This window comes from Centruroides sculpturatus, unplaced genomic scaffold (genome assembly GCF_000671375.1).
Source record: "Centruroides sculpturatus isolate CEXI.00-Female unplaced genomic scaffold, Cexi_2.0 scaffold902, whole genome shotgun sequence".
Taxonomy (NCBI): domain Eukaryota; kingdom Metazoa; phylum Arthropoda; class Arachnida; order Scorpiones; family Buthidae; genus Centruroides; species Centruroides sculpturatus.
In genome coordinates this window covers 90,217-105,748 of record NW_019385131.1, presented here as the reverse complement: position 1 = coordinate 105,748, position 15,532 = coordinate 90,217, and the positions used below count along the sequence as shown (strand labels likewise).

Genomic DNA, 15,532 nt, shown 5'->3' with positions numbered 1-15,532 from the left:
TTTTATTGATGGGTATAAGGATCTAAAATCCAATACCGTTGCGCAATCTGGAGTGTCTATCTTCTTAAGTTCTTTTAAAAGCTCCATAGGACTTTCTATCTTGAACTGGTAATCAGAAAAGTTAATACATAACAGGCTATCTGCGCACTTGAAAGATTACCAGTTCAAGATAGAAAGTCCTATGGAGCTTTTAAAAGAACTTAAGAAGATAGACACTCCAGATTGCGCAACGGTATTGGATTTTAGATCCTTATACCCATCAATAAAAATTCAACCTTGTTTTTGTGCGCTCAGGGACTTCCTCCTCTCTAACATAGAGGACACCACATTGCACCACGATATACTCAAGTTAGTGCATCTGGCTTGTTACAATTCCGTATTCCAATTCAAGAACACCATATACGAGCAAGGAAGAGGAGTACCAATGGGAAGTCCACTATCTGGAGATTTATGCGAAATGGTAATCAGGATATTAGAAAGCAAAGTCCTTCCCTCTTTTCTCCCAAGTATTAGCATGTACAGAAGATATATCGACGATATAATTATCCTTTGGAAAGCTGAGCCAGATATAGATCATTTTATGAAATCTATGAACAACAACCCATATGGCCTCGTAGTGGAACTGGAACAACATAGTAAGGATAAAGTACACTTCTTGGATATAGTTATAGATATGAAAGAAAGGGCGGTACAAACTTATGTATACAGAAAACCTACAGCGATATCAACGTATATACCTTATGAATCTTGTGACCCATTTTCTTATAAGATAGCTGCGTTTAGAGCATTAGTAGAAAGAGCATATACGCATTCTTCCACCTCCCAAGCCCTCCAACGAGAATTAAATTACATTAGGAAGATCGCTAAAGAGCATGGTTACAGCAATATTATAAAAGGATTATGTAAGCAGCACTGGTGTTTGCAGAATCGTGTAGAAGAAAAGGTAGAGGTACTAAATGATGGAAATGAGGATAGCGTAGAGAGGGTACCAATAACGTATAACCTGCATCTAAAGGCAATGTACGAAAAAATTGCAAAAATAAAAGGAATTAAGATTGCATACAAAAGAAACCCAACCATTTACAGTTTATTAAGGAATGGGAAAGACAATTCGGACCCAAATAGGCTTCCAGGGATATACAGTATTCCATTAAAAGATAACAGATGGGATAGGCCTTTAGTGTATATCGGATCCACCAAGCGTTCATTGTCTACAAGATTAAAAGAGCATAAATCAGACATAGAACATAATAAATGTACGACGGCCCTATCTACGTATGCGACGAACACCTTTCTTCGATGAAGCGCATGTTATTCGCACCACCCAACACCCAGAACAACTAAGAACTTTGGAGGCAGTGGAAATATTTAAAGCCGATCGCAAATCCACATGCATTAATTTCAAAGAAATAAATCTCTCGGCAGCATGGCAATTTTTAATTGACGATAAATCATAATATATTTTATAAGATAAATTTTATGAGGTATTGCACACAATGAATCCCCATTGGTAAAAATTATATTTGAAATAACACGTAGATTCCTTCCATTTTTGAAATTTTTTCGAAAAATGGCACGTTCCATATTTTTCAAAAACATTCGAATTAAAGAATCCGGTTATAACGAAAGCTAAAATAAAGTAAGCCTGAAGAAGATCCCAGGAGAGGAATCGAAAACGTTTGCCGATTTTAAAGAATTTTTGCACTGGTTGCTGGTTAATTGTAGATAGTTGGAGTATATACAACCCGGTGTGGTGAGAAAGCACATTAATTATGTGATTATAAATAATATATCGGTTTATATATTTATATATAAATATATTATTTTTAAAGATTGGTTTATATATAAATATATATAAACCAATCTTTAAAAATTATATATAAATATATAAACCAATCTTTAAAAATTATATATAAATATATAAACCAATCTTTAAAAATTTGACATGGTTTAAAACCAGAGATTGAGATGAACAAAATGATTTATAAATCACTCATTTGTTGCAAAGTTCTGAAGAAATTGTTGAACAAACATAGAGCCTATTTACAAGCTTGCACTAACAGGATTTTTTTTGTCTTGCTGTCAAGACCACAAAAACCTCAGTTAGTGACAACTTCTTTTACCTCTCATCCACTCCAAATCCACCCAAAATGCTTTCAGTTTGGGAAAAAGGTGAAAGTCATTGAGGGCCAAGTACAGTCAGGACTGTATGGTGGATGGTCAAAACCATTCCAGCCAAATTTCTGAAGCACAGTTTGAGTTTCTGCAGTAGTGTGTGGTTGGTGTTATTTTCCTTGATTAAACATTAAACAGCATTTTCTCAGACTTGCTTCATTCATAATGTGATCATCATACACTTCTGTGATTTGTTTATGAATTTCAATAGGATGAACTTTCTTTACATGTAGAAAATGAATAACACTTCGCACTTGGCAGGATTTTTGATTTTTGTACACATTTTAACTTGACAAAACAATAACAATAAGCCTGCCATTATCAAAACTACAGATGCTAAGCTAACACATCAGAGAACAAATTGACCTTGAATCAATGATGATAATTTACCTGCGCAGAGTGATATGTGCAAACATTCTTTATTTTCTGAATGCCCCTAATAGTTTTTAATATTCTTCCAGTCTCATTTATGTAACGATATTCTGGTTGACAAGTACAAGTGAAAATATAAACTAATACTCTCTCAAAAACCTTTTAATGCAGTATATAAAACTTTATTCTTATGTTTTTGATCGTTTTTAACAATCTTCTTTGGAAAAACATTCTAATAAGAACAAATGCCTAACCATTTGTTAGAATGTTTTTTAAAAGTTCAAATTAATTACGTAATTTATTTAGTAATTAGCCTTAAAACTAGCCCGATGGATTTACGGCATATGTTTGGTGATTAGTTTAAATGCCAATTATTAGTGCTATGCAGCAAAGCATTCCATGCTCCTGTAATTATGTTATATATGTTACCGTTAAAGCTCGAAAGCCATTAATGTGTACATTACCTAGCTAATCTCCAGATTAACTAGGGTGATCCGTTGAAGTTGCAAAAATTGTTCCATTTCTCAAACTACCTTGATAATGTGCAGAGTATCTAGGTAATCCGCACATTACTTACTAGGCACTCGGTAAAGTGAAAATAAGATCTTTTCTGGAACACAATTGCTATGTAATTCAAAGTGTCACCAATCTTTAGATTGCACTAATAAGTAAGCACAATTTTATTATATGTTTTGAAAATTCATTTTTTTAATTGTAATGCTATTTTAAACCATTTGAATTTTTGTATTACAGGTTTTTAATTAATTAATTGATTGATTGATTCTATCAACTAATTTGTTGATTGTTTGATTGTATTAACTTGATTCTTTAGATATCGAAAATTAAATAAAGAACATTATGTTAATTTAAGTGTACAGAAACGTTGCGGTTGTTCCAGCAAAGATCTTATTTTCACTTTACCGAGTGCCTAGTAAGTAATGTGCAGATTACCTATAGATCTATAGATACTCTGCACATTATCTAGGTCAGTGGTTCCCAACCTTTTTTCATTAGTGTACCCCGTGACATGCCATATCTCTAGATTGTACCCCGTGACATGTCATATCTTTAGATTGTACCCCTCATTTAAGAAATTTAGTGAGTAACCGTATTGTTAAATTTACATATTGTAACTTTAAATTAAAGAAAAAAAAACCTAAAAGAAAAAATGTATAATAAAGTTGTGATTGTTGCAAGGAACATTTTTTATCTAATAATTTTTTAATACTATTAGTTTGTGATACATAATATATTATTTTTTCTGCCATAATAACTAACTTTTTTCTGTACCCCTAAACAACCTATCGCGTACCCCTAGGGGTACGCGTACCACAGGTTGGGAATCGCTGATCTAGGTAATTTGAGAAATGGAACAGTTTTCACAACTTCAAGGATCACTCTAGTTAATATGGAGATTAGCTAGGTAATGTACACATTAATGGCTTTTGAGCTTTAGCGGTAACATATATACTGCATTAAAAGGTTTTTGAGTGAGTATTTTTAAAAGTGCAGTTTAGAAAGGAGTAAATATTAATATAAACTAAGTTATTATTTAACATTATATCAGTTTTCCTTTAAATTGATTCTTTAGTTTTTAAAAAATTATTAATAATAATAATAATAATTTTTTAAAAATCATCCTAGCCAGTGGCAGATTTAGCACTTGAAAGTCCCCAGGCACAATTCAGTTTTGAGGCTTCCCTCCAAATATTTTCACTACCCCTACACCCTACAGTGTGCATTCTATGTGCATGTTTTTTTTACTCTGCTAAATTATTAATTATTTCTATTATGAAAAAAATAATAATTAAATAAAATAATTTTTTTTTATTTTATTTTGAGAGCTGAATTTTGAGGCCCCCTTGATTTATGAGGCCCAGGCATGCACCTATGCAGATATCTGCCACTGGTCCTGGCCTGCAAATTGAACAATAAAATATTATTGTTTAGTGTGGAGGCTAGGACAATATTGTATGATTTCAATGCTTTTTGTATTTTCTCAAAAGTGATAGATATGTAATCTACTTTTTTACGGATTTTTTTTTTTGTAAATTTTCTAGGGATGTCTTTTATAAATTAATTGTGTTTAGGGTATTGTTTGTTTAGTAGTGTGATTATTAAGCCAATTATCAATAATTCTGTTAGAATAGACATTTCATTGAAAGATACAATACATATGTTCTATTCTATTTCTATGTTTTGGTCCATTATATTATATGTATGTAATTTAAATTTATTTATATACATAATAAATCTGCACTTTTTTATATACATAGGAACACTTGAGTAAAAATTGATGACTTTTTCAATGTCACAGAATTTTAGGTATTTTTTGAAAGTTATCAAATTACTGTATTAAATCCTGTTGACTGATGTCTAAAAGTTCAACATAACGTTATTCTCTTTTTCAATATCAAAGCATATATTATTTTGGATATTATTGGCATAGTCAAGTAGTCAAGTATTATTTGAGGATCTGTCAAGGTTTTTATTGTAACAAACCAGTCGTCAACATAATGAATAGCCTGAAATGCATTTCCTTTTCATATAATAAAGTCTACACAACCAATCAATACTGCTCTTCTATGATAAGTTCTCCATAGCAATTATGTGCTTACTTCCAAAGATCTGAATAGAGAGAACAAAACGTATTGCAATTAAGAGCAATATGAATTATTTATGCTACTGGATAATTTTTAGAGAGGCTACACCTTTGTGAGATCTGGAATTTTTGTGACGAAATTTCCGCTCTTTTATTAACAAAAATGTTAATTAGTTAAGAAAAAACAATTTTTAGCCGGGATTGTGTAAACTTTCCGATCCATTGTTCATTGCAGAACTTGCATCTCATCTTGCAAGAAGGTTTACAGTTAGCATCTAAATGTTGTCATTTGTTGTAGATCCCAGGAACACCTATAACCTTTAACTCATGAACATCCGATCACGTGGTGGAAATTCTCCACAAAAACCTATAAAAGACCGTTCTTACCCCCTCTCGGGGGGAGTCTACGAACGAACGCAGGACTAATGACATCGCGCCGATCTTCCGAACCCACTGAATTCCGATCTCCGATGAACCTCGAATTAAATCGTTGCAAAAGTCGCGATTATACGTAATTTGTGCCGTAACTGGATTATAACTACCTATTCCCTTGGATCGATATTTAAAGGCATCCACATTCCAAATCATCAAGGGAACAGCTATACAGAGGTATGAAAGCACTGTGAAACTCTCTCTGGGTCGGTATAGAAACTTTGTGTTTCTAGGTCGGTAGAAACGAGCTTTGTGTAGTCTTTTGTCATTTTGCTTATTTTTAATAAATTGTTGATATATATTGTTAAAAATATGGTAGACTCCTTTACTCGATCACGTCCTTCACCTTATCGTCGACCCCAAATTCTCTCCATCCACTCGCCTGACATTTGAGAGTCAATTAGACGTCCTGACAAGTGAACGGGAGCCTTACGCCTCTGTATTCACACCTTATTTCTAAATGATTATTTTAAACTGAAAAACATAATACTTAGAAAAACTTTAAATTTTATGCTACTGTAATTTCATGTGAATAACCTGTTTCTAAAGGAAATTTGAAAGAGATGAGTGTTATGGAATGGGATAGGCTAAATGCAACATATCTCTGTATCTTTTTATAATATCTTGTACTGTTGAGCTCCTTTTTCTTACAATATTACTAATATCACTAACTGATAGACCCAACTTCCAGTGGTCTGTTACTGATTTTCTGATATCTAATGTAGTTTTCCTATAAACTTTTTCCAGTTTTGCCAAATGAAAGCAGTGTGTGAGAAATAAAATTTAATGTCATTATAACTGATATGACCATTACAGACTACCATAGAATTATGGGTAAATCTCATAAAAATCACAAATAAATAATGATATCTTCAAGCTGTCCTGTTAATTTTGTGACTTTGATATTATAGGATGCTAATTACTTTATTGCTTTTGTGACAATTTTCCTGTTATATTGTCAATAATGTAGTAGTATATAGTTAATTTAATTGCAATAGAGGAAATAAGAAAAAAGTTTCATTTAATATTACTTCTATTTTAAAACTAACTTACCCGTTGTGCATTGCTGCGATCTCAGAAGAAAGGAAATTCAAGCAAACTCGTTATGATAAAATTCAATTTACATTTTATCATTTCTATTGAAACTTATTATTATTATTCATTTTCATCGGGAAAACATTTCAAAGTGTCGTTTCAATTCTATTTATTTATTGGAGTGTTTGTGGATACACGATATTTTTTGTTTTTCCGTCTGGTGCGTACACGAATAAATCAGATTTTCCGACGCGTGAGCCGGCCACATACAGTTGTCCATGCGAGAAGCACGGATTCTCCAAATTTAGCCCATACACTTGCAGCGATTGTCAGAAGTGCGATATTCCCCATTTTTATATATATATTTTTTAATCCTTTATAATTTTAATTATTTAATTGCTCCTTCCTCTCTTACTTGGCATGTTGTGAAATTTCTGATAGTTGGATAATAAACTGTTTTATTGTAATTTGTCTTTTTAAATTATTTTGAGTTGATATTAAAATTTGGAAAAGGGGGGATACCTAGATTGGTAAAATATGCGAATTTCTTCCTACAACTTTGGTTCTTGTTTGGGGTACAGTTAAGGTTTTAACGAAGTTCAAGCGAATACATAATTAGCAAAAAAAAGTTGAAATAAAGTGATTAAACAAAAATTATTACAAATATCGTAAATAACAGTTCACAAATGCATATATAGAGATATTTTTTGAAGGGGGGAAATGGTCTTCACAATTTGAAATTGATCAAACACATAGTGCTCGAATGCTCGTGTAAACACGCGCCATCCTTGTAAGATAAATGCCAGAAATCTTCGTGGGAGTGTATTAAAAAACTTCCCAAAGCTTCATGGCAATTGTACTACGCCAGAAACCATCACGGGAGTATATTAAACAACTTCTCAAAGTTTCACAGCAATCGGATAAACGGTGTGGTAATGCATGAAGGACACAAACACACACATTTTTGTATATATATAGATTAATAGTATAAATTAGTTTAATGACAAAAGTGTTTGATGGCTTTTTTGTATCAACACTTTTTCTTTTATTTTTGGATCAACTATTTGGAGTTTTTCTTTGTCATTCACTGTATAGTAATAATAACATCCTAGATTCTGGAAATCAACAGGTTTAAATCTTTTTCATACAAGACAATATAGATCTTTGAACTTCATTGGCCATATTGCTATGAGGATGATACAGTCGACTCCCCTATAACACGGTAGATACGTTCCTGTTTTTATGAATCCAGCTTCTAGGAGTCCAGCCAATCACAGCCTGGCATCTATGCAGTTTACAGACTACAGCTGTTTGAAAGGTTTCTTCCATAAAATTAATCAATTCTAGACTAATTTGACTCAACATTTTCAAAATACGTATAATTTTTTGGGAATAATCCATATAAACTATGCTATAAACAAAAAATTGTAGGATTACTTACCAAGTGTGCACTGTTCGACTATGCCGTTGATTAAGCTTGTTTTCGTTATGGAGATTGTCATCGAATGGTGCTCACATGCTTCCAGGTAAATTATTTTTTTTGTAAAAAATTCACTGAACTTTAGAGACATCATTAATATAAATATAATTTTTATGAACGTTAAATAATAAATGGTTTTTGTAGGTTCGCTGCTGGTTTAAACTCAACAGTTTGTACAATCCTGTTGCGACACGAGTCGGCAATGACGTTTTACTGAATTATAGGAGTTTTTTTAGCATGTTTGTACGAATACTGTTGCAATTTTTTTGTCATGATATAGGAATCCGAACTGTAGGAACCCATGTTATAGGGGGGGTCGACTGTATATTATTGAAGAATCTTTTATAATGTTATCTTGAACAGTATGGGCATTTAAGAAGAAAGGGTGATCTCATTGAACAGTACCTGATCTTCCAGTGTCTGAGCAACTTTAACTTTCATCATCATCATCATCATATTTTTAAAAAGATGGTCTAAACCTTCCTTCGTGTTAGTGAATGATTTGTCAGGTATAAAACTTTTTAGATCTTTGTTCCAAGCATGGTCTAATAGGGGCTGCAATTTATATCAGTATGATGTGCTCAATTTTTCATCAGTTGTATAAAATACGAGTGGTGTTCAAAAAATTTCAAACCTTTAGTCGGCAAAAATACATTTATTGATTTTGAGGTACAAAACCCTAATCCCCTTCAAAGTAGACTCCTTGATAATGTATACACTTCTCCCAGCACTCCTACCATTGCTGGAAACACTGCTGGAACACATCTTTTGGAATGGCCATCAGCCAGTCCATCGCATTCTGCATGATGTCTTCTCTTGACTCAAATCAGGTTTCTTTTAGTGGCATTTTCAGCTTGGGAAATAGCCAAAAGTCACACGGAGCCATGTTGGGAGAGTATGGAGTGTGACGAACTACAGGAAGGTTTGTTTGGTGACAAAAGTCTGAATCAGCAGACACAAATTTCACAGACACTCATTTCATACCCAAATCCTCGGTCAAAATTGAATGTATTGATCCATGCTTACTCCTGTCTCGTTGTCAAGTTCGCTGACTGTGATACGATGATTCACTATGACCAAAGTCTGCACTTGCTAAATGACAGTCTCATTTTGGCTTGTTGAGAGTCTGCCTGAACGTGGTTCGCTGTCCACTGATGTGTGACCATCTTTGAAGTGGTTGTGCCATTCCTTTATCCGTGTGTTGCTCATGGCATCGTTCCCTAAAGCCTGTTGAATCATATGAATGGTTTCCACTTGGGTATCGCTAAGCTTTTGGTAAAATTTGATGCAATATCTCTGCTCATGTTGTTCAGTCATTTTCTAACTTACTGGAATCCAACGAGCACTCACTACACATCCTCACTCATAGGCTGACTGCCAGTGACTGACGCTTCCTGCAGGTGGAAAAAATTCAGGACTGCGCATGACTGTCCCTTCCACATCTCCACTGAAGGAGGCCTCCTGCACATCATTGGTTTACGTGGAAAAAATAAAGGTCTGATACTTTTTGAACACCCCTCGTATAATCTTTCTGACCATTTATTAGTATTGTTAGTCTGCAACCAAGAACTATGCATATTCTCTACATCTTAATTACATCTTTCTACTGAACCATGACTTTGTGAGTGCCTGGACTTTCCATGCACCATTTTTAACTCATGCCATATACTACAAAGTTCTTTGATGACAATATTGGTGAATTCCCTGCTTCTTTGTATTATTGTTTAATTGCTTTGTTTGGTATTTGGTGTGCTGAAAATTGTAAAAATATCTAAAAGAACATAGGTTACATCTTTCAGCCCTTTTGGTTTTTAATGGTTGTAATTGAACAAATTAGATGGTCTGGTTCACAAGCATAAATTTATATTGCTCATTGGCCTAAGACAGCATATCTATAAGGTCAGTCTGACATCTTGAGTTCATTTCATTACAAATACACAATATTTTCTTTTCTCTACAATGATGGTAATGCAATAAATTAAATTTTATATAAATTTTACTTTATCATTTGGTTTTAAAATTAAAATGTGGTATACTTTAATACAATGATTCTACCACAAATTAATAAGTGTTACCGCTAAATTTTTGGGTTTCTAGTACGGTTCGAATGTAGTAAATGAACAAACGTTTTCGATCCTTTATCCAGAATCTGCTTCAGGTTCTTATCGTTCCGATTGTGGAATGTCAAGAATTTTGAACGTTTTCAAATGTAAATTTCTTAAATCGATTAAATGCATTGATAGTACAGAATTGAATGATTTTATCCCATGATTGTATTTTAATGCTTTGGCTGATCATTGAGGGAATAATATGTAATTATTGATATGGATGGTCATCACAGGCATATCGCCATGCTTGAGATATCTCATAGCTTTCTTTGAAGTTTACACAGTTCCCCAATTTGCTTGCCTTGTAAATTTAGAGTGTTTCCAAGGATCTGATGTGGTCCGTCTGGAAGGATTTCTTTATAATGCTAGTGTTGTTCAAGTTATCCTTTACATCAGGGTTGGTGGCATAAGTGGCCAGGAGTATATCTTTTTTTGGCGATGTCATATTTGTGTTCTTTAATCCTTTTTTGTATAGACCGTTTGGTCGATCCAATGTATACCAAATTTCTCTGGAACCTATGTCTCTGATCAGGACACTATACACTCCTGGTGCCCTCAAGCTATCAGGTGTGTCTTTAGCATTCCTCAATAGGGAGTGTCCTCTTGTAAGTTATTTTTGTGCCCTTCTTATGCACTACTTCTTTATATATGTAATGTAGGTTTTTGTTATATTCTGTCACTGTGTGTTTTGCATTGGGGTCCTGATCAGGTATGTCATTGGACCCTCCCTAGTCTGTGAAGGTATGTCGCCCACTCTGTGCTCTGTAGAAGTTCTGAGCTAAATTCCTAATTATGTTTCTATTGTACCCGTAACTTGTCAGAATGTTTTCTAGGTGTTCAAGTTTCTTGAGTATGTCCTCCCGTCTAGAATTGTGTGTGAACACACATTTTGTTAATGTCTTGAATGCTGCCACCTTATAGGAATACGGGTCCTCAGATTCTGCTAGTATGTATAAAGGACAGAAACTGGGTTTGTAGTATACTTCAGTTTCTATTTTGCCTTCCTTGAGCCATATGGTGATGTCCAGAAAATTTAGTGGTGATACTTATTAGTACCAGTACCAATAATTTCTCTAGAAAGTTCTAGAAAGTTCACAAACATTACCTGCAATCAATAGACATCAATACAGATGAGAGCAATGTTGTCAGATTTAGTACATTTTTGTTATTTTAACACCTAAATATTTTGTTTAATGTTTAAAATTAGTTATCATTTCTTGTTTTGTTTAGCTGAAATGTTAGTTTTTGAGCAAAACTTTCCAATATTTAATACTGAATAATGAATAAAAACAGTTTTAATCACAAAAACTACCTTACTATGTGCAGTAAACTAGAACTTTATATAATAAGGATGCTGATGTATTATCCCCAGCTTGGCAATTGCTACTAGACAATCAATCCCCTAAAGGAAGTGGGTTAATTTACTCAGTCCCACAAGAATGTCATGTGACTTTACAAATTTATAAACTTGTTTTTATCTCGTTTGTTTTATCTTGTTACGTTTTATGTGATGTTTATTTTTTACTTTGCACTAAGCTGGTTTATTTTAACATATAAGTTTATTTCTGTTTATTTATCGTATTTATTTATTTTATTCAAAATCATGATGTCACAAGATCTCAATGTTTTAAATTTATGATTTATTTTATACTTGATTTATTTTATAACTGACGTTCTATTTTGTTTAGCTTGAAGAAGACTATTTAAAATGGCCAAAAATGTTAGTTACATTAAAGAATGTGCTAGAAAAAGAAAGGTGTTGTGAAAATTATAAAACCTTATTCTCAAACCAGCATAAAATTTAATGTTACACAAAACAAATGTTTTTGACCTATTAATAGGCTGGCATTGGGTCAATGCTACAACTTTACATTTTATTTTAGAATGTATATGTATTTCACAATGAATATTACAAAATTTAAACATTGAAACACCATTAAAAATTCAAATGCATTGTTCTGCATAAAATTAATAGATTATATTATAATGTGCATTTTTCTATTAAAAAATATTTAAAATGTAAGGATTTGTTTGATATGGCAAAGAATTTGTAACATCAGTGGGGTTCTTTGAAGGGCATTACAAATTCAGCATTGAATTTGATCTGATGCAGATCTAAGTTAAGATCAAAAACATTTGTTAATGTTTATTTTTTATTAAAGTTATTTTCTGGAATTTTTAAGGTTTTTGTTGACTGGTCCTTTACATATATCCAGTTGGTTGAAGAAGTTAATTTTGTACAGGGATGTCTTAGTGTTACAAATTACACTTATTAAAATAATTACAAAAAGCATTCTTTATTTATTTGTTGAAACCGTGTCTTCTTCTTGTTTCTTCTGATTCAATGTCATGATTTGGTGAATTTATTGACACTTGGCAAATAATTTCATTATCATTGAATTAAAAGTAGATGATGAAATTATTTGACAAGTGTCGATAAATTCACCAAGTCGTGACATCGAATCAGAAGAAACAAAAAGCATTCTTTTAAAAAATTATATTTTATAATTAGTTTAGTTTTACTTTTTAGTTTTAGTTTTACTTAGTTTTGTTCTTACCTAGGAAGATTCAGGTCCTGACTGATTTTGATGTTTAACAAATACTGTATAGATAATATGCAATAAAAAAATAACTGAAATCTTGTACTAGAAGAGACTAATAATATGCACCCCTGGTAACATGCAAAATATCAAGCTGGTATTCAATATCTTGCCACACATTCTGCAACATGTCTGGTGTGATTGTGCCTTGACATCTCTGATGCATTGTCTCAATGTCACAATATCAGGAACTGCTGTTTTGTACACAATATCTTTCACATACCTCCAAAGAAAGAAATCTAAGGGGGTAATGTCAGATGATCTTGGGGCTATGGAATTGGGCCGTCTCTGCCAATCCACCTGTTGGGGAAGGTTTCATTAAGAAAATTGCAGACTTCTAGAGCCCAATAAAGGGGAGCACCATCTTGCTGAAAGATGACAATGTCTTGCATATCCTGTAGCTGTGGAACGGCATAATTCACCAACATGTCTAGGTAAATATATCCACTTACATTGCTTTCAATGAAGAAAAATGGGCCAATCACTCAATCACATATTAACTCACACCACACATTAACCAATGGACTGTCCCGAATGTGTTCTTGTACGATATGAGGATTTTCTGATCCCCAGATCCAGACATTATGGCAGTTAACTGTGCCAGAAACATGAAATGTAGCCTCATCAGAAAACACATACACTTCAAGAAAATCATTGTCCTCATCCAAACAGTTCAGCATGTCCTTTGCAAATTGTTCACGTTTTGGGTGATCATCTGGTTGTAATGCGTAAACAATTTGGACCTTGCACGCATACAATTTAAGACATTTGTGAACCACTTTATGCACTGTACTCTTTGGCACTTGAAGCTTCCGCGAAGCTTGTCTAATTGATTTCTGTGGCAACCCGTGAATGTGGTTTGAACTGCCTGCACAGTCTTCTCCAAAACAGATGGTCTGCTATTGCTTGTCCATTTCTGAATCAATCCCGTTTCAGAGTTTCCATCCATGTTTTGATTAACTTGGCATCAGGTGCTTTCTTTCCATAATGGGACCTAAACTTTTGCTGCACAGTAATCGGTGATTTGATTTCTGCTAGCCACACGACACATTGAGCTTTCTCCTGGGGGAAGCCATTTTTACGATATAGCTCACATAGCATTCCTTGAGGCAAAAGTGTTGAATGAGACACAACTGTACAGAAACTTCATGTATTCCCTAGTAGACCTGTAATAAAAATCAAATGTTACCAGCGTAAATATAATTAATATTTAATCTTGAAATTAGAGTAAACATTTATGGACACACTGTATTTTTTCTTGTTCTGCTAAATGTTGGTATAAATAGATTTGACTGTATATTCTATTTTAAATTGTGTTAATCAGTGTTGTGGAGTTGGAGTTGGATGTTTTATTGTAGAATCAGAGTTGATAAAATTTTTTCAACTCCAGCAACTCTGACCTTAAATTTTACTATTGGTAAAATGTTAAGTATGAAAACTACTTTTTAATCAGTATCTAAAGAAATTTCTTAGAAAATGGACAGTCGATAAATTTAGAAATCAAAAAGATATTCCCCTATAAAGTCCATTTTGCACCAAAGTTTTATGCATATTATATGCAACATGCTTATGCTTTCAGAAAATAGCTTTTATAATTTAAATGAATATGTTTGCATCACCTAGAGAACCATATCCTCTATATAACACATGCCAAGCTTGATATGTGTTATATAGAGGGATTATAGTGTATGTTATATTACCAAACCAAAAATTACAAAACATCGTGCAATAGTTGACTGACTTTGCATTTGTAAAAAGATATCTTAAACATTTATGTTTTATGATTTTTTTGATAGCTTGTATGCTACATGAAAACATAACTAAGTAGTATATGAACCACTCAAAAAGCAAATGATTTTATCAATGCGTGAGTGTATTGATTGATTGGTTTTAGATAGTCGTATGTAACACAATCTGCTATCAAGAGAATGTGGCTTCTGAGAGGTGTTTTAAGAGAAACTGGCTCCTATTCAGTGTTATCAACATGAAGAAAACCCAGAAAATTTCATGAGCCAGCTTGTTGGTCCAAGTGAGAACCTGAACCAAATACTAGTATTTAGGAATCAAATCCACTTTAGCCACTGGTGCAGTATGGGTATAGAGTGGAGAACAACACTGGTGGATTCTATATGGAAAATTTTTGCAGCAATCTTGCCTGGGATTCCTACTGGATCCTTCATTGCTGCAGTATACTGTTCATTCATTTAGCTGGCTTTGTGAGAAAAACAAAGTACAATATATAATAGGTTTGTAAACATCATAGTAGCTCGAATATACATTGTTAAGATGGGACCTGTCAGTGGCATGCCCTCATTAGAAGCGTTGGAAGCGCCGCTTCCCTCGTATTCTCTAAAAAATAAATAAATATTAATTTTAATTATATGAAAATAATCTCACAATATTTTATTATAACCGCATTATGTATCTTATTACAAATTTTTATACTACACGTGAAAAAAATAAGATTGCTATTTATATTCGAATATTAGTGGCGGAGTGGAATCTCTGTATTGTCAGATTCCAAAAAGCCAGATTTGCGCATGCACTTTACAGAGCACCAACCTCACCCGGTTTAGCCGGTGGAAGCCTACGACCTTGGGTGAAAGCTGCACACATATAAAGATTACAATTCTATCAAGGACCGGTTCTGGGCTGTTAGCCGCCTGCCCACTAGATATTTCGATTACGTGAATAACGAGTAGATTTATAACTTAACCCAACCGATAAG

The 15,532-nt window shown here is 33.3% G+C and overlaps 1 protein-coding gene and 1 pseudogene across 1 annotated transcript; one reads left to right on the top strand and one right to left on the bottom strand.

Annotated features, from left to right (window-relative positions):
* Nucleotides 1-181: 181 nt before the first annotated feature.
* On the top strand, nucleotides 182-1,303 carry LOC111635201. The gene has a single exon (XM_023380099.1). It carries the CDS (start codon nucleotides 182-184, stop codon nucleotides 1,301-1,303), a length of 1,122 nt encoding a protein of 373 aa, XP_023235867.1.
* Nucleotides 1,304-12,683: 11,380 nt separating this feature from the next.
* LOC111635215 lies at nucleotides 12,684-14,334 on the bottom strand (annotated as a pseudogene).
* Between the last annotated feature and the right edge of the window lie 1,198 nt (nucleotides 14,335-15,532).

Excerpts from the sequence above, each read along its gene's own strand:
- LOC111635201 (XM_023380099.1), top strand. The coding sequence starts at position 182 with ATGGAGCTTTTAAAAGAACTTAAGAAGATAGACACTCCAGATTGCGCA.